The 20,005-nt window shown below is 36.2% G+C and overlaps 1 protein-coding gene and 1 long non-coding RNA gene across 5 annotated transcripts in view; one reads left to right on the top strand and one right to left on the bottom strand.

Annotated features, from left to right (window-relative positions):
* Positions 1–2,428: 2,428 nt before the first annotated feature.
* Positions 2,429–20,005, top strand: part of LOC131526999 (uncharacterized) — a 30,588-nt gene continuing 13,011 nt past the window's right edge. For 2 of the 3 annotated variants that reach the window (XR_009267573.1, XR_009267574.1), the window contains exon 1: positions 2,429–2,816. This is a non-coding gene — a long non-coding RNA (uncharacterized LOC131526999). The remainder of the gene's footprint in view (positions 2,817–20,005) is intronic. The other variant, XR_009267575.1, reaches the window with a different exon arrangement.
* The window catches only part of itpkb (inositol-trisphosphate 3-kinase B), a 31,570-nt gene continuing 16,450 nt past the window's right edge, over positions 4,886–20,005 (bottom strand). For both annotated transcript variants that reach the window (XM_058755779.1, XM_058755780.1), the window contains exons 3-8: positions 16,156–16,255; positions 15,734–15,947; positions 14,137–14,341; positions 11,606–11,707; positions 9,645–9,716; positions 4,886–9,037 (exon numbers count right to left, since the gene is read on the bottom strand). In XM_058755779.1, coding sequence (XP_058611762.1) covers positions 8,819–9,037; positions 9,645–9,716; positions 11,606–11,707; positions 14,137–14,341; positions 15,734–15,947; positions 16,156–16,255 — 912 coding nt within the window. In that variant the 3' untranslated portion in view covers positions 4,886–8,818. The remainder of the gene's footprint in view (positions 9,038–9,644; positions 9,717–11,605; positions 11,708–14,136; positions 14,342–15,733; positions 15,948–16,155; positions 16,256–20,005) is intronic.

A 20,005-nucleotide genomic window follows, 5' to 3' on the forward strand; every position in this document is an offset into this window, starting at 1 on the left:
AATCCTACCCATCGCGTAGCATATACACACCAAAGTCCATTTTTGCATATCAATACCACGAGTTTGTTTTTATTTGGAGTACAATTTATACGCACTTACGCAAAAAAAAAAAAAAAAGAATATCATCTAATGATAACAGGAACAACAGTGCTCTGTCCCTTTGCTCACAAATGAGTGTAAAGACTTAACCTTTTGAAATTAACACCATTAAAAGAAGATGAGAGACTTCCTCTCTTGGGGAAAGGTGGGGATGTTTCACAAACAAACACGGATGTACTTTGGTACCAAGTTGATACTTAAACAACATTAACAACATCTAAACATTTGTATAAATATATGGTGTGTTTTAATGTTTTTGAAACCAGTCTTGCTAAGGCTGCATGTATTGGATCAAATATACACTTAACAGTCATATTGTGAATTATTTATTTATTTTAAATTAATGAAGTAATTTTTTTGTAATGTAAGACATCCAGTTTGGATTTCGCCTTTGTACAGTAATGCAATCTGTGCCTAAAAATCTACCATAATTTTTTCTTCGGTTTTTCTCCCTCTTTTTGTGTTTCTGGCTCTAGGGTTAATACCTGATCTCTGTTTCCAAAGCATAATCATTTGCCTCCAAATAAGGCTGTTCCTCGTGCAGCTGGGCATGTATTCTATCATCATAGGCTTTTTCCCTGCATTCCTCTAGTCTCACTGGTTTTTCTCGTCTCTTGTGATAAAATCAACCAAAGACCCCATGAATAGTTTCAGTAAACAATTTAATGTCATGTGTACAGCCGTGCTTGTAAAACCAAACACTTTCATGATCTACATGCCAAACAAACTGTTCTGTACCATGAAGACTCTTATGAACCATACTGAGCTGGTTTACAGCTGAGGAGAGATGGGTAAATAGAGAGATTCTGAGGTTTAAGCTAATGTACACCAAGAACATATGCTGCACGACTGGCCCCTATCTATATAGACATCTTTAATCACTCCCTGTCCAACGTTCTGAGAAAACCACTATGGTGCCACTGTGCCGCCAAAAAAGGTGCCAAGCCTGGAGGAGCAACCAGCTGCACTAAGACTAGGCTCATTTTAGATGTCAAGCTCCTCACGTAGTAGACAAGAGTGGGTGGTTGCAGTAGGGGGAGGAATACTTCCTGCATCACCCAAACAAATGGGGCTGAGTATGTCACTGCTCAATTACCCTTTCTCAACATTTTTCATTGCTAGAAAAAAAAGTTTTAACATTTCTCATTGCCAGAAAATGTTACTTTCTGCTCCTACTGGCCTGTCAGAAGAAATGCAACATTACAGTGCAACATCAGCTGAAGAGAGCAATTTTTGTGCCATTATTGCCACTAGTCTGAAAGCCACTGTTTGCCTATTTGCATTCATATTTGCACACGATTATAAACAATTTTGCACGTTTAATGAACCTATTGTGTTACATTGCTGTATATATTCCTAGTAGGCCTATTGTTGAAAAATAAATAAGATGTTTGTTATTCCTTGAAGAGCCAGCAGATGGTGCACTTAGGTTAACTCATTCTACAGTTGCTCACTCAATAGGAACAAAAATGAAAGGAAAAACTCAAAACATCTTTAATAATATTATATAATAATTCATATTATTTTATATAACCTAATAAAAAATAATAGTGATCTTTCCTTCCAGTTTCTTCCTATCCACAGGATGCACCCGCACATATGCTAATAATAGGCCTACTTTTAATCATTCTCTTAAGTACTACACAAGTCAAGCCAAACAAAAATTTGAACGCCAACATTTAGAAATGGTTGTTTATGTATTTCCTATTTTCACATCTAGTTCGATATTTGCTCATTATGTTAGGCTTCTGAAATAAAAACTGTGGGACGCCATGGTCTGGATGTATGTTTGCAGAAACAACTGAAATCTCTCTTCCATTCCCAGACTGCCTTGGCTGCAGAGGAATGCAGAGATGCACTTCCCACTGATGTCTGTATATATGAGACTTAAATATAGGCCTACTTAAAATAGAAATACACTGTTGGTTAAATAAAACATCCAAATGTAAATGTAAAAATGTGTTTTTTGACTAAATATGCTTTTGAATCAATTAGAATAATCACATTCCGCTGGAATGCTTGCATCTGATTGGTCAATCGCCGTATTCAGCGAAAATCACCGCTCATCCAGGGACCTGTTCCATAAAACAAGTTTACCAAATAAGCCAGGTTTATTTCAGTTAGTCTGATTTATTGTCAGTTGATTTGGTTCAAAATAAGACAGACTAACTGAAATAAACCCGGCTTATTTGGTAAACTTGTTTTATGGAACAGGCCCCAGGAAACAAATCTCGTGTTTTCTCAAGTCACTTCGCAATCCAGCGCTGTCTTTTCGTATTAACGAAAATTGAAATAAAGGCAATTGCACCCTGAAGGTCATTGCACACTTTTCCTACGAAATTTTCGCGTGCGTTTTTCCGTTTTTTCGTATTCCTCATCTTTTCCTATCAAATGCATGCTACAGATGCGAAAACGCAGAAAATCGAACCTGATCCGAATTTTTTTTTATGACGGACGAAAGTTTCGGAGGCAGTGTGTAAACGTGATTGACATACACAACATGAGGTCGTATTTATTTTTCAACGTGCGAAAATTTCGTACGAAAAGTGTGCAAGTGTGCAATGACCTTAACTGTATGGCGCCATCTATCGGCTCAAACGCTAACTGTCTGAATTAAACATGGCCTCGGATTGTTGTTGAAACGTGATGATTTTGATTGATTGCTAAACTCAGTCCCAGTCTCAAGACAACTACAACATTGAATAAACAAGGTACAGGTAAGACAAACAAATAGCTAGGTGAGAGAGAAGTTAACAGAGGATGACATGTAGCTCGGATTGCTTATCAATAATATAAGAATTGATTCAGCATCAGTCTGTGGCCCAAACCGATTGTTATCTAATTAGTATTGGGCTATTTTCATTTATAGCCTATTATAATTTATAGCGTATTTAAACATTTAATTTTTTTATTCATGTGTGTCACATTCTATTGATTAGTCCAAGGTGTATAATTAATGAAAGCTCTTTATTGATTTGCCTCATTTTCTGTGTATCAGTCATAATTAGATGCTAGATGAATGCAAATTTGATCTATAGATTATATGCTAGTTAATGCAAGTTAAACCTAAAGGCCTTATCAGTTAGACAGGATTCACTTCTTCCATACAGAAAATAGTCTATACTCTTTCTGAATTATGACTAAAGATTTGCCAAAATTCTGGTGTCTTATAATCTTTCTCTCCTGAGCTCTGCATATTACTCTGAGCTGCTGCTCTGAAGTTTAACTTGTATGACTGAATATATTTTTTAGCACTGATGCCAGTGCTTTGTGGATAGAGTATCACTCTGGCTCAAGGGCTTCATACATTTTTGAATGTTCTTGCTGTATGGTTTTTATTAGTATAGTTGTGTGTGTGTGAGGCTGGTGGGCGGTTGGCTTCCTGACTCTTGAACATGGCCTCACTCCAAGCTCCCTGCTCCCTGCTCCCCAGGCTAATATTTCTGAGGCTCATTGCCCGTGGTGTGACTCAGTCCAAGTATGACTAAATAAGGAATTCCAGTTTATTCAAGAGCAGAAAATAAAAAATAAGCTGCTTAACCTCCACTATTTATGCCATCAGATAAAAATAGTTTTATTTGTTCACCCTCTGCTGCACCATAGGCTAATAGCCTACATGTGGTCAGGTCATGATAGTTGGATGCCAAAAATATGTAACCACCGTACAGACTGCTGGTGTGTATTACTGACTGAACCTTCATCTGCATTAAGTGTCATCAATGTCAAGAGGAAGTAATTTGGGAGAAAAAAAATTGGAAAAGCTTTAGACTATGTCAGTGCATTAAACAAGAGAGACACTAGGTGGCAACTATTCACTTTGAAAGAATAGAACTTGCTTTAATCAGGGTGTTATTTCCAGCATAGCAGTTTTATTAAGACTTTTAAGGTATATGTATATCATATAACTTACTTTCTGTTATTTACATGAGTGCTGGTGTTCAGATGTCTGTTTGACCATCCATTTAGTGACCATTTGTTTATCTCCTGTAAGGTATAGAAAGCATTTCTTTCCAAAATATATCTTTTGATGGCAGTTATTACTTGTAAAATATAAATAGTACACCATGGCCAAAAGTACGTTCTTCCCAGAAGAATTGTTCACCCAAATTTTACTCCCCCTTAGGCCATCCAAGATGTAGATGAGTTTGGTTCTTCATCAGAACAGATTTGGAGAAATTTTCTGCAGTGAATGGGTGCCGCCAGAGTTCAAACAGCTGATAAAAACATCACTATAATCCACAAGTAATTTGCATGACTTCAGTCCATTAGTTAACATCTTGGGAAATGAAAAGCTTAGTTATCAAGATAATGCCTCTGGCTAATATTCAAGTCCTCTGTCCATAATATTGCTTTGATAAGTTAAAAAGTCCATCCCCTGTTGAACTAACTTCTCTTGATTTTCAAATTAAATGTTCAACTAGCACAAATTGGGTACATTGTTCAGGTCTCCAGATACGTTTGGCAAAATAAAGTGGCAGGAGATGGAATAAACTATATGGCTCTACATAACTCATTACTTTTATTACAAAATAGAAGTGCCAATATCTGTGTCCCAATGGCAGCCTGTTGAACTTTTAAAAAAAAAATAGGGATGCAATGATATTAAAATACTGACAATAATTCCTTTTCATGTTATTGCTGACAACCAATAAATAGTCAATATTATAGTTCCATATTAATTTCTCTAAAAATAAATAATAAATTAAAAACGAACATTTTGGAAACAATGTTACAATGTACAATATGAAAAGCAAGGCCTTGACATATAATGCAACAGGGTCAGATGTCACTGGTTTCAGAGATTTATTTTCTTAAAGAGACAGAGCACACTCTGAAGACATTGTTTTTACACAGCAATGAGCTTAGCTTAGCTTACATTACAGTGAACCACTATATCACCAAGATATGGGAGGTAAAGCCAAACAAACAAGAGAAGAAAAAACAATGCAGCTACATTTAGTGTTCTTGTGCAAAATGTAACAAAATATAAATATAAGTATGCGTATGACACCACTAGAAATTCCCACAGTTTTTGACCTCTCACAAATATGGCATGAAATGTAAAACATCAAGGGCAAGAAGAAGGACTTGGTCAGTTTAGTTTGTTCTCTGTAATACAGCACCATAAACAGCAGGGGGAGCCCTACTTAAATTTTTAAGCTTGTGTAGGGAGAAAGTACATCTGGCTTTAAGATTTACTTTGGAAAAAAATGTAATTTTGGGAGAATAAATAAACCCGAAACCTCTTAGACCTGATTGAAGCTGCTGTAAGCAATTGTATTTATGCCTCTAAAAGCAAAAATATTTTTTGGTTTCCAAACAAGTCTCCTTTTTCTTTTATGGCAAGAACTGTGTTTCTCGAAAGTAGCCGTGTGTGAAAAATATTAGAGATATTTTTCTCTCTTGGCTGAAAAACAGCAAATTTCTGCCAGAAGAGAGAAGTGTTATTTTTCCTAGCAAGTGTTTCATTGTATTATTTAGTATGTTTTATATGTGTCACATTTTTAGGGCTGTAATTTTTTCATATAATAAGACATTTTTCTCTCTCTTGGCTAACCAGCAGCAATTTTGTGGCTGATTACAGGACCAGAAAAGAAGTATTATTTCTCCCGTAGTCAGGTAGCGAGGACAGTTTGTGTGTGTTAGGCCTATTAAAAATCACTTACAGCAGCTATGATTTGACCCATTTCATTTTTCCTACCCATTTTAAGCATGTTTGGGGGAACTGTGGCTGTGGGACAGGGATTTGAGAAATGTTTCCACACCACCCTTTAACCTTTTGTCCTCTCTGTTCCTTTTGCATTCGTAAAAGGTCATTTAACGACAGCAAAATCTCGTCATAAATAAATGATGGGTAAAAACACGTGTTGACATTTGGTTGGAGGCCTCTCGATAACCGCTCTGCCGTTACTGTGTGACTGGAGTGCGTCGGGTTGACGTCCCGACGTGTAGGTCTGCCCTAGGTGTTCCTCGCCCCGGGCTAAATCAACAACCACTAATCACTGATTGCGTTTATGCTGGTGTCAGCACATGGTTTCCATACTGACCAACAAATTAGTTTTTATCTCCAGCGATATTTTGCTTGGAGCATTATCTCATTGTTTGGGGGTATGCAGGGATGGTTCATTTGCATGGCAAATACTCATGCAAACAACAATCACCTCTCTCAAACATGATGCACTCTGAAGAGTGGCGAGTCAGCATTCGGAGGCACTGCATCGAGCGGGACCTTCAGGCACTTTTCAAAGGAAGAACAACATTACTTAAAGCTCTCGTGACTAGTCACATTGTTTGAACTTGCGTGGAATGGTTGAAATTTTTGGTCAACAGATGTGCAAGTTAAGGTGACAGTCTGTATTTTTAAAAATGCTATTTTACCTTGTAGAATAGTTCTAATTTGAACCAAATATACAAGGTCAATATGTGACCCTGGACCACAAAACCAGTCTTAAGTCGCTGGGGTATATTTGTAGCAATAGCCAAAAATACATTGTATGGGTCAAAATTATAAATTTTTCTTTTATGCCAAAAATCATTAGCATATTAAGTAAAGATTATGTTCCGTGAAGATATTTTGTAAATTTCTTACCGTAAATGTATCAAAACTTAATTTTTGATTAGTAATATGCATTGCTAAGAACTTCATTTGTACAACTTTAAAGGTGATTTTCTCAATATTTAGATTTTTTTTGCACCCTCAGATTCCAGATGTTCAAATAGTTGTATCTCGGCCAAATATTGTCCGATCCTAACAAACCATACATCAATGGAAAGCTTATTTATCCAGCTTTCAGATGATGTGTAACTCTCAATTTCGAAAAATTGACACTTAAGACTGGTTTTGTGGTCCATGGTCACATATAGCGATTCCAAGGTTGGTGTTTGCAGCTCTTACTGATTTTTCAAAGACAAAAATTAGTCGAGACTGTGTGTTCACAGGGAACTTGAAAACATACCACAAGCCGGTAATGACAGATTTATCGTCTTCTTGAATGGGAGCCACTTCCTGAGAAAAACCTTGGCACTCAGTTATTATTTTAGGCTGGTTGGGCATAGGGCTGGGTAAAAATATAGATTTTGCAATTAGCTACTCACGATCTTCATTTGAACAATTCTTAATATTACACTGCTCTTCCCATCCTACAGATGGCACTGTGTTCCGCTGAAATGCCTAGTCACAATCAAGGATAACAATAAAGATATAGTATTAAAAATTGTTATAAATTTAAAAGAAAAGCAGAGTCCACTGCAAAACTGTAATGATAATGGCACAGAAAGTTAGAATCACTTTCAAAACTACTTTTTTCAGCTGATGAATGATAAAAACATTTGAGAGCCAATCAGAATCTATCTTGCTCTAAAGAGATTGACCATTTAAAGCAGCAGATAACTAACAGCAGCGCATGCTTAAAGTAAACAGAATGATAAACAGATCATTATAGTTATCATTCTTGGTGTGAATGGGCCTTTACTCCGATTTTACTCCATGCCGCTGAATCTTTAGTGACATTGAAAAAGTCCTATTTTTAATATCACAGTTGTCAATGTGTCACTTCAGAAAGTGAATTTGCTGTCTGTTTTTAATATGATGCAATAAAAATGGCCATGTACTTTAAAATGCTGGCAGGAAACGTCTTTCTTATTCATGAATCTTAATCTCATTAGTGAATCTTAGTGACTTAGCAAAAACACATAACGTGACTGGTACAGCCAGATCATATTTTTAGCAGGAGCGAGACAGAATCTTGTTTGATTAGAACTCAAAAATCAATCGCAAACTTCTAGCTTGATTCCCAAAATGAGTTGTTTCTTTCTAGTAAATCAAAAACACGTGGCATGCCTAGTGTAGAATAGCTCAAAAGATAAATTACTAGTTTAAATTAGTCAAAAACACTCTGTTACAGCATTAGCAGAGAGAGAATAGACAGTATTACCAAAATGCTGAATATTACCAAAGTGAATTGGAATCTGAATTGAATCGAGAATTTGTGAATCATAATCAGTTGGAAAATCTGTGTTGATACCCAGCCCTACTTAGGCACAAAAATGGCAATTGAATTTAAGGAATGTCAAGAGGAAGAATTTAAATAGAAATCACAACATAAGACCATCCACCAAATGGGAGAATTTGTTCTACTAAAGGCACTCAGTATAAATGTATTTTAACACTACTTACATTGTTAACAGGGTAAAAAAAACCTATAAAACAACCAATGTTGTTAGAATCCTGCAAATATAAATATCTCAAATCTGATTGTTATAGTTTTAAAAATTTAGATTTTTGTTTGAAATAAAAACGGTGTCTAGGTGTAAAATAAAATAAAACTGTAAATTTTTCTGCAGCATCTAAAAACAAAATATTAAAACAATCACAGAGTAAAACATAGCTGTAAGTGCTTTACTCTTTTCTGTAACACTAGCATGTTGAAAAGAACGCACATTAAGGGAGTGTGGCTTTAAAATTCACCTGTCTGTTAAAGCGCTAGCTGCAAAAATCCTATTCACACATGTTCTGAACTAAAACACTGGCATTTACACTATATGTACAGCATCTACAAGTTTACAAACATACACACTCTTTTTTTAAAGGCCATTGCGGCTGGCGTTTTTGTTTTAAGTTTTATGTTTTGGTGAGACGGAGCGATCGGTTAGGATAGCTTTAGGGGAACCCAGCGAGGTCTTGAACTGTAGTGCAGGAGGGAGAGAAGATGGAATCCTCTTACTCTAGTGGAGGTTTAGGATTTAGCATATTGGAAATAATGTCTATGAGGTGGTCTAGGCCGTAGAGGTAGCCGTCTTCTCTGTTACCCTCCACCCAGGTGGCCCTGTGGCTCAGCTCCTGCCCCTCCGGCAACGGAGTAGTCTTCCCAAAGTCTATCATCCACACTTTTGCCTGCTCCTGTTTGTCATGGACAAAGAGTAGGGAACTGCCAATCACCTGAACACGAGAGATGGGAAGAGTTGGGACACACGCACAACACGGAAATGCGTTAAATGTCAGTCTGTTCCTTGCGCGTTGCATATTTACAAGACTTTAAATGGTTCATCACAAATACATGTGTAAACATGACGCAATAGACACAAAGATCCTGTTTCCATTGTGTTTGTGCAGCAAACATAGGCTCACTTATTATATAACAGATATAACTGTGCCCTGTTTTTCCACCATACAGTTTGTTTTTGTTATCTATTAATGTGAATAAACAAGGCTCTGTGTTTGCATAGCCTGTTCTACCTCCTTGTATTAAAACAAAGTTCTGACACTGACGATGCATGAAGTGTATCTAATATTTGTCTTTAAATTCCATTTAAAAAAAAAGGTTGTGTAACTCTTTGCACACAACCACGTTGCTATTCTGGCTTTGAGCATCCAGTGTAATCAGATAATTACTTCAGAGCCGGTCTTTGCATAGATGCTATTGTGTATTATTTTTCCACATGCTATCATCACATGGGTGGGTAAAAGGTTGCATTTATTAATTCCACCATGGTCTTAAGTGTAGCTAATATGTTTTAAGATGATAAACAAAAGTGTGACTGTTTACCTCGTGCGTTTTGAAAAACGGTGAAGTTTCCAAAGTGTCCTTGATCTCTCTTAGTCGGTTCAGATAGGAATGCTGAGGGAAAAGAGACAAAGTGTAAGTAACTATAGTAGTGTCACAAGTATTTATTTAGAATAATATTCGCTGCATGTAATAGAAAGATATAGTGTAATGAGAAAATAAGGCTTTTTTTTCTCATTACAGTAAATATACAGTGGGGCAAAAAAGTATTTAGTCAGCCACCAATTGTGCAAGTTCTCCCACTTAAAAAGATGAGAGAGGCCTGTAATTTTCATCATAGGTATACCTCAACTATGAGAGACAAAATGAGAAAAAAAAAATCCAGAAAATCACATTGTAGGATTTTTAAAGCATTTACACAGACTTTCAACTCCCTCCAAAGATTTTCGATGGGGTTGAGATCTGGAGACTGGCTAGGCCACTCCAGGACCTTGAAATGCTTCTTACGAAGCCACTCCTTTGTTGCCCGGGCGGTGTGTTTGGGATCATTGTCATGCTGAAAGACCCAGCCACGTTTCATCTTCAATGCCCTTGCTGATGGAAGGAGGTTTTCACTCAAAATCTCACGATACATGGCCCCATTCATTCTTTCGTTTACACTGATCAGTCGTCCTGGTCCCTTTGCAGAAAAACAGCCCCAAAGCATGATGTTTCCACCCCCATGCTTCACAGTAGGTATGGTGTTCTTTGGATGCAACTCAGCATTCTTTCTCCTCCAAACACGACAAGTTGAGTTTTTACCAAAAAGTTCTATTTTGGTTTCATCTGACCATATGACATTCTCCCAATCCTCTTCTGGATCATCCAAATGCTCTCTAGCAAACTTCAGACGGGCCCGGACATGTACTGGCTTAAGCAGGGGGACACGTCTGGCACTGCAGGATTTGAGGCCTTTGTTACTTTGGTCCCAGCTCTCTGCAGGTCATTCACTAGGTCCCCCCGTGTGGTTCTGGGATTTTTGACACTTTTAATATTTAGATTTTTTACTAACTAAAAAACTAACACTATTTAATGTATGTAACATTTGAGCAATATTTATTAATTAAAATCTAAACATAGATTAATAAATTCTATAAAGTTAAAAAAAAAAGTTCATATACATGCAATAAATGGAAAAAAAATATATATATATATATTTTAAATGCTGAATCACTGATTTCCTCGAGTGTACATTTAGATAATAAAACAGAGATTTAAAACATTTCAGTGTCATCTCTACATGAGTCATCAGTAACATGCTCTGTTCTAATTTACACCACGATAATTACATTATTTCAGCATTTAAATCGGCGGTTGTTGATTATACATTTAGTGTGAAAATAAAAGCAGGTTCCTCTGTAAAATCTACAGCACATTTGTCAAACTAATCACAGAGGATCAGGATGCACATCAAGTTCCAGGACACACTGTGGACAAACATGGGGTTAAATAAATGCTCCATGAGAAGCTAAGGACAGGTTCTTTGGAACTGTTTGTCTATAAGGCTGAACTTTAAAGGAAACACCCCTGTTACAACATGGGAATCCTGCCACAAATAGCATTTCTTTGTGCTAAGTGCAAACATCTTATTAATATTTAAACCTGTTAAGATTACATTTACAGTACTTTAATGTCACAAGAATACACATGACAGTCATGTGTCAACCACAGCATTATGCAAAGCGTTTTGTATTTGCATGTGTGTATTTCTCTGTAATATAATCAAGTTTATGTGCAACTGGAAGAGTGGTTTTCCCTGCCAGCTGGTGAGCTTTCGCTGGTTTCAAACAATATAACCCTGAAGGGGCTGCACCACACAAAGGAAACCCTTAGTTTCACAAACCGCCCTGGGGGGTTAATGAGAGAGTGTAGCTCCACCTGTCACTCGCTTCCCCTCCGTGTGCCACAGGAGAGTTTATAATCAACAAGAAGGCCCTAAAGCACATAAACGTGCACAGGCTTACCAGGATGTTTTTGTTTCCTTTGACAAAGTCTTGGAAGGCCTCAGTCACTTGTTCTCGGGTCTTAGTCTTTTTAAAGTCCCTGTTTACTGTTCCGTCCTCTTTCTGTAGAAGGCAAAGGGAAGAAAAAAGATAAGAAACACAATGCCAACAGCAGTTTTACACCAGGGCACATGTTTGGTACATTTGTGCCAAAACAAACTTTTTTTGTTGCAAAAAACCTGAGCCTTTCTTAGTCGTGACGTTTTCGTATACACTTGTGGTCTGTACATAAAAAGAAACATGTTCTGATCATATATGGCAACTATGGAAGCCCGTTTCCGCCACTAAATAAAAAAAAAAAAAGGTAATTGTGACTTTTTATCTCACAGTTCTGACTTTTTTTCTCAGAATGTTTTATTTCGTATCGGTATTTCCTTAGAATTGTTCGTTTATATAGCTGGGTAGTAACTGATTACATGTAATCTAGATTACGTAATCAGATTCCAAACTTAAGCACTTGTAATTAATTAAATTACATTTTAAAATACTTGTAATCAGACTACAATTACTTTTTTACGGATTACATATTATTTACACAACAGCAATAATATATTCATAATTTGAGTCTGTCGCATCGCGAAAACGTTCAGTATAAATATAACGATCAGTATACTAAAACTATCGCGGATGTGCACATCACAATATCGATGCTGAAACGATATATATCGTGCATCCCGAGTTTCTAGGGTATTCTGGGTTGTTGTGTTCTAGGTGGTTACTAGGGTGTTTTTGGTAGTTGCTAAGGTATTCTATGTTGTGTTTAGGTGATTGCTAAGGGCACTGCAAAGCAGTTTCTAAGGTGTTCAGAGTAGTTTTTCATAAATTTCTATGTGGTCCCTAGGATGTTCTTGGTGTTTTCTAGGTTGGTTATAGGGTGTTTGGGTGGTTGCAAAGCCTTGTTTAATTATTTTATATTAGTATAATAATACTATTTAAGTATTTGTTGAAATAACCCCCAAGTACAAGCAATGCATGCTTCAGTAAACATCTCTGAGGCAACGTGATATTGATGGAATGTGGGCGAATTAATGCGCTTCTAAGTTAAGATAATAGTCACAACAGGCATAGACATAATAAAACAAACAACAGGCAGCTCAGCCACAGACATAACAGAAGTCTGCCTATTATTCAGAAAAGACTTTATTTAGAGCCGCCCAGGGCATCCCCCATCTGCTAAAAAAAGAGAAAGACGGGGGAACCTGGCCTTTGTGCGAATGGAAAGTGCAAAAGAAGAAGCAATCTTTCCCTATTCATGCAGGACATCTGCAGAGCTCGTGTTAACAAAGATTTATTTTGGAAAATCATGACAGAGACCAAACATAAGCTTTCTAATCTCCTCTTCCGTGTGTTAATGGAATCGTGGCTGCCTGGTTTGGCTTAATTAGCTGAAGGGTTTCAAGCTTCTCTTAAGTCTTTTTGACATTTTCCATGAGGGTGTATTTAGGGCTGCGTGTGGTAGGCCGGAATTACAGAACTGAAATCATGTTGTGAGAGCCGTAGCCTGTCACTGACTGATGTTGAGCTCAAAGGACGTGCCACAAACAGGCTGTGTGTATGACAGGAACATTCAGACACAATCGACCCCTTGAAAAAGGCCAATCCTGCCCCTTCACCTCAGTCTGAATCTAATTAAAAGACACATAGGTTGAAGGCTGCTGTGATTCCCCCGATTAAAAATAGCACTGCACTTCCAAGATCCCTTTCATCAACTCATGGTTCAAGTTAAGCTCAATCAACAGCATTTGTTTGGTGTAATGTTCACTCTCACAAAAAACTATTTCAGCTTGCCTTTAAAAAAAAAAAAAAAGGGCAAAAATCAAGGTACTGTGAAGCACTTATAATGCAGATGAATGGGGGACAATTTTTAAAAGCAGAAATGTGAAGCTTGCAATTTTAAAAAGACTTATTTTAATTTTTATAATGTATATGAATTCTTATATTAATTGTTGTGTGAAACCGTGGCTATTATTTGAGCTGTGCATTTTTTATGTCAGAATTTTTATGTGATGTTTTGTTGTCCTGCCAATGAAGTAAAATTTTATATAATACTACATAGTAAAGGTTAGTAAACAATATTCATTTTTGTGTAACAGTGGCTATACTTTTAAAACAGTGGTATTTTAACATTTAAAAATGGTCCTTATTCAGTTCCATTGCAGTTGCCTCACTATAACTTGAAATTGAGGTCGAAAGTAATTTTTGTGGTAATCAATATTATTGTTTTAAATCTGGAATATTCCTTAAAAACCAAATACTAAAATTAAAAAGGGAATATGTAAAACATGAAATCTCAAGCACGATTTATTTCAAACTTTCAGTTGAATGTGGCAATGACAATAGTTTGTAGTTGAGAAATCTAGTTGAAATAACGCCATTCAAATAAGGATGTTAAAGTTTTCTCTCTTTTTTTGCAATTTCACCTCATTTGTCTCCACAGGTTTCAAGAGAAATTGTGAAAAGTTCCTTAAATGTTTCATGAACGAACGTCTCACCTTGATTCCCTCGATCCGGAAGCCTAGCGTGGCGGTGGAGCTGATGGTTTCCCTCCACTGCATGTAGCGCGGCTTAGTGACTGCTTTCTGTTCGTGCTCCTGTGCCGTGGGTGCATCGGGGTCCACCTCAATCATCTTTTGGTACATGTCGGCTCTCAAGCTTGGCTTCTTCCTGGCTTTCGTCAACTCCTCTTCCAGATACGTCCTGCAGAAGAAAAATGACCCAATGGCTCAGTTTCTCTCACTTAACTTGTTGCACCATCAATCATATTCTGTTGAAATTTGTAGTGCGCAATAAAATGCAGTTTATCTTATTAGTTAAAGGCATGAAAATATTTATTCTCCTTTTGTTCTCCAGCTTGATTTGTCTTGGAAAACACTGAAAAGCGTGCTGAATTTGCGTGAATCTGAAAGCATTGCATTGTTTTGTTTGGACAGGCCTGCAGAGGTTCTGTTAATATCCTGACCATCTGGTTGTCACTATATTTGTCCATGTCCGCGGCTGTGATTCGGTCTGGCTTGCAACAGCAAACAGAGTAGTCTCAGGAACAACAGAGATGAGAAAGTTGAGCCGTGAGAGTGGGGAAAAAAGTGATGAGCAATGTGTATCAAGGTCTCCCTGCACCAGTTGCAAACAAGCACAGCTATCTTCCAGCAGATTAGAGGACCTGCTTCATGTTCTGTGGTGCTTGGAATGTATAACATCTGTACAAATAATGGGTCAATGGAACTATTCATTTTAAAGTAACATACTAGATTTTCAGCAGTGGACATGCTGTTGCACAAGTGTAAGATAAGAAAAGATGAAGATTCTGTCTTGGCAGGAAGTGGGATTTCTGCTCTACTTTTATTTTTTTATTAGTGATTTATAGATGAATCTCTCTCTTCTTTCTATTTCTTTTCTTATACACAACAACTGTTTTCAATTCGAAGTCTTATAAAAAATGATAAGAATTTATAAAACAGATCGGCTTCTAAGCACCTGTTTTATTTTAGTATTATTATTTATATACAATAATAGTATTTATTATTTTATATATTTTTTAAAATTTTTATATTGTCAGTTTCCACGTTACATTTAGTTTGTTTGTTTTAAAAATTGTATATGCTTTTGTACTTTTTATTAGGCTTTTATTTAGCTTTATTTTATTCCAGTTTTAATTTTTAGTAATTTTAGTACTTAAACATATTTTATTTTCATTTCTAGGTTTCGGTTTAGTTTTTATCATTATAATTTTTTATTGGTTTACTTCTAGTGTGTCTAAGCTAGAAAAAGCTAAGTTAAAGCTAAAACTCTGAAGTTACAAGGATATACAGTACAAGGATAGAAAGCATTAATAAGTGGTTACTAATGTGTTGCTAAGGTGTTTTAGGTTGTTACTAGGCGTTTGCTGATGTATTATGAGTGGTTTTTAGGGTCTTGCCGTACACAGTTGCAGTGGTGTTCTCAGTTTGCAGAATATTGCTATATGGTTTCTAGGCTGTTCTGGATCATTTCTATGGTGTTTTAGGTGGGCCCTGGGTCATAACTAGGGTGATTTGGGTCTTTTCTAGGTTTGTAAACTAAAAGATCAGATGAGGCACTGTAGTAACTGACCTGATGCCCATCTTGCAGTCCATGACACAGGGTAGGTCAAAGTCTGCCAGCAAGTCCTCCATCTGATTGTACCTCTCTCCATCCTTTTCTACATCTCCGTGGTAAGCAGGAACGTAGGGCTTTAGCACATCTCTCATCAGCCTATCGAGACATTGCTGCTCACACTCACAGTGTTTCTTTAGGATGCGACCATTGGCCCCTGCCTTGAAATTGCCTGCAGAGAGAGACAAATAGCATAGCATTGCATTCTCAGCATTACCACAAGGGGTGTTAAAATGTGGGCATTAGCATAAACTAACTTTCTACTATTGTTTTTTTGTTTTGTTTTTCTTCAAAGCAATTCACACTATAGTTTTTGAGTGTATTAACTGTTTTTAATTCATGAAAAGTTGTGTAACGTACACCTCCGTTTTGAGGCCTACCTGCATGACCAGCCAACTGTATCCAAGGGTATTTCTTCTTGAAGGACATCACAAATGGTGACCAGTGCACCATGTTCTTGATCTTCTTCCATGATTTATGCTGTTCAATGACAAAAAGTAAGCAAGATAAATCCCCAATTAAATTAAGTTAAATGGAAGTGCTATAAAACTACAACAGTGACAGCAGTGTGGTTTAAACAGCATTTCAGTTTTTATGACCTTGTATTATTTGAGAGTGTAGACGTCTGGTAACACTTTACAATAAGGTGTCATTTGTTAACATTAGTTAATGTATTAACTAACATGAACGAACAATGATGAACACATATATTACAGTGTTTATTAATCTTTGTTAATGTTAGTTAATAAAAATACAGTCGTTCATTGTTAGTTCACAGTGTAATAAATGTTAAATATAACTAATGTTAACAAGCACAACTTGTGATTTTAATAATGCATTAGTAAATACTGAAATTAACATGAACTAAGATTGAACAATACTTATAACAGCATTTATTAATCTTAGTTCATGTTAATTTCAGTATTGAAATTTCTTGTAAAGTGTTACCAGATGTCATTTATTTGACATATTAGAAGACAAGAATAATTATTTGTGTGTATATATATATATATATATATATATATATATATAAGGCTACATTAAATTATAATTTATAATATTACAAAAGATTTTCAACTTGCATCACAGGAATAAATTACATTTTAAAGTACATTAAAACTAAAAACAGTTATTTTAAATTCTAATAATATTTCACTTCTTGTCCATGCTATTTTGGAAAAAAAAAAAAAAAAAAAAAACATGCCTGGAGGGAGATGAGTAATTACTTATATAATGAGATTTGGCAGGTGGGGTTCATTTTCCTACAACAAAACCCAGACCAGCACACAATATGCGGGAGAATAAACAAACAGGTCTTTTGCATGTATTTACATACGTTTGCTGGCGCTCCTACAAGCAGTCAGTGCTGATATCATCGTTTACACAGCACAGTAAAGCACTTTATGTGAAGGATTTGTGTACAAACATACGTTCAGATTCACTACAGCACATAAAACCTGCAAATGAATAGGAAATCTGGGCAGTGTTTAAGCTTGTTTTCCTGCCAAGGTGAACCATTTCACCTGGAACCATCTCAAAATATTCTTGCTCTATTTGGACATCCTGACAGCCTGCAGAAAACAGGCTGTTTTCCAGTTTGAGAGGAGCTGCTCTGTTGAACCATTACTCTGTTATTCCACTTCACTAAATGTCCTTGAGCGAGATCTCTTTAGCTCTCCATGTTGGCATGGTAAACACATTCTTTACTGTGCTCTCAGTGATAGATGGGGGGTTTCCTCGGGTGACCAGGGAAGCCTCTCTCCCCCCCAGTGCATTTTGAGCCAGCTCTCCCAGGAAGAGCGGTTCATCCCCGGGCACACTATGACCACAAATCAGCCCCCTTCCAAATCTAGAGAACCCGTCCAGCCAACAAACACAAGCCACAAAGCGTATTCAAAATCTGGCGAGAGACCCTTTGTCATGCATTTTGATTAAACAATAATAAATCGTCATCAGATTCAGCCATGAAAGTACAGAAGGTTATAAAACACATTTAAGTTAGAATTAAATAGCAGCTATTTGACAGGGTGCTGTGCTGTTTTTTTTCCCCCTGAGCTGCTACAACATCAATAATAGAATAATTTACGCAAAATATCAATTCTGTTATTTATTGTTATTAAATAATGTATTAAATTGTTATTAACTGTGTTTTCAAGCCCGTGTCACTTTTTTCTTTCGCAAAACACAGAATATGAAGAATATCTATACATTTATATATTTTTTAGAATAAAATTATATATTTTGAAGAATATCGTGGCATTTCTTTTTTATAAAAAAGTGACTGAGGACTGGTGTTGACATGCTTCAAAATGGCAAAAACTGCACTTTAAAGTTAGAAAGACGTGGTCCATGTGACTTGTGCATTATAGTTTAAGTTTTCTGAAGCCATATGATCACTTTGTGTCTAAAATGTAAGTCATTATTCACTGAAAATCCTTCTCTCTAGTAAGCCTATAACTGCTGTGACCAGATCAGTTGAACTTCTGAACAAATCATTCAGACCAGTTTGAAGTGGATCAAATGATTAATTGAAAAAATTTGACTAAATGAATGCTGAATGATTTGTTCAGAGCCTGGATGTCATTTCTTCTCATGCAAAGAAGAGCTTGAGTGGATGTCAAGATATTCAATCTGTTCCACATGCAAAGCTATGCTATGGCTTCAGGAGTCAGTGTGTGTTACATGGACCACTTTTATCGTTTTTTTTCTGTCATTTTGGAGCTTGACTCCCCAGTCCACGTTCACTTATACACATTAACAAAAGCAACTTCAAAAAATTCTGTTTTTGGGTTTTACAGAAAAAAGTTATACAGGTTTGGAATGACGTGAGGGTGAATAAATGATGGCAGGATTTTCATTTTTGGATGAACTATTTCTGTAAGCTGGACATTACTCCCTGCAGCGTCTCTGCCGAAAAGGTCTGATTTAATTTAGTCTAGAAAGAGGCCCATAAAAGGTATGAACCATCATCTGAGAGCAGCATGAGTTTTATCTGTCACATGAAGGTTGTCCTGTTCTGCTCCAGCAGAGGAAAACAGTTCCACTCGCCCCTAAGATGCAGTTGAAGAGGGGCTGGGATCAGTGGCGTGTCTGTCAGGGCTGCTCTGTTTCCTGTGTCCCCTCCATGTCCCCCATCCTCCCTTTGCTTGGTTCACCCTTAGAGGCATATTATGGAAACTTAGTGATCCAGAGGTCACCACCATTACTTGAGAAAGTAAAGGGCTGATGTTAAGATTGTAGCAATGAGAGCGTGAAGGTTCCCTATGAGCCATTTCATAAAAATCCAAACAGTGACAACAAGAATTCACATGCGTGTTTGAATATAGTCCTTTGATTAATGAATAAATAAATAAATTTTCAATAATAATAATAATTATTATTATTTAACATTTGTTAGTAAATATTTTAAAAGATTTAGAGAAACCTTTTTTGTTTGTTATTAGGAATTGTTTAAATGTGTCTGCTGACTCAAACTGTTACTTTTTTTTAAATTAGTTTTTAATTATTTTATTTTTTTTTGTCCATTATTATTACTATTTTAAGCATAAATATTTTTTTTAATTATGTAAAATGTTAAAAAGTTAAGCAAGGAGACAATTCTGTCTCTTTTTTTTATTCTTTTTTTTTTTCAATTGTGTTCTTTCTTTCTTTTTTCTTTTACCTTATATTCTGACATTTCATACCTAAAAAGGACATCCCAAATATTATTTTTCAAAATGAGTTTTTTTGTTTAGGCCCATGTAGTAGTAGTAGCAGTGATAATAATAATAATACATATTATTATCATCATTATTATTATTATTATACAAAAACTGTTGCATCCAACATAAACAGATGTTTTTGCATTGAATTTGAGATACATTTTAAATTATTATAATAATAATAATAATACAGATAACACAAGTGATACAGTTACAAAACATACACACTTATTTCAGCATCTTAGCTAATGTGACAGAGAGGTCTGATCGGTTGAATTAAACAAATACCTACAGTAAGCAGAGGTTCTGGTTGATATTCAAGCATTTGATGTGAAACAGATGCTGTCAGTGTGCTGTGGTTTGGGCCACTGCAGAAAGCACTTAAAAAAGGATCCCACCTCCTGATGGCTACACAAATTAGAGTTCAGTGGAAAGACAAAGTGGCTCTGAGAGAAGTTTCTATAGTGAGGGAAATGTTCAGGATGTGGGAAAACAAAACAAGTGGAAAAATTGCAGGAAGAGATGGCAG

The sequence above is a fragment of the Onychostoma macrolepis genome, chromosome 20 (assembly GCF_012432095.1).
Source record: "Onychostoma macrolepis isolate SWU-2019 chromosome 20, ASM1243209v1, whole genome shotgun sequence".
Lineage (NCBI taxonomy): Eukaryota > Metazoa > Chordata > Actinopteri > Cypriniformes > Cyprinidae > Onychostoma > Onychostoma macrolepis.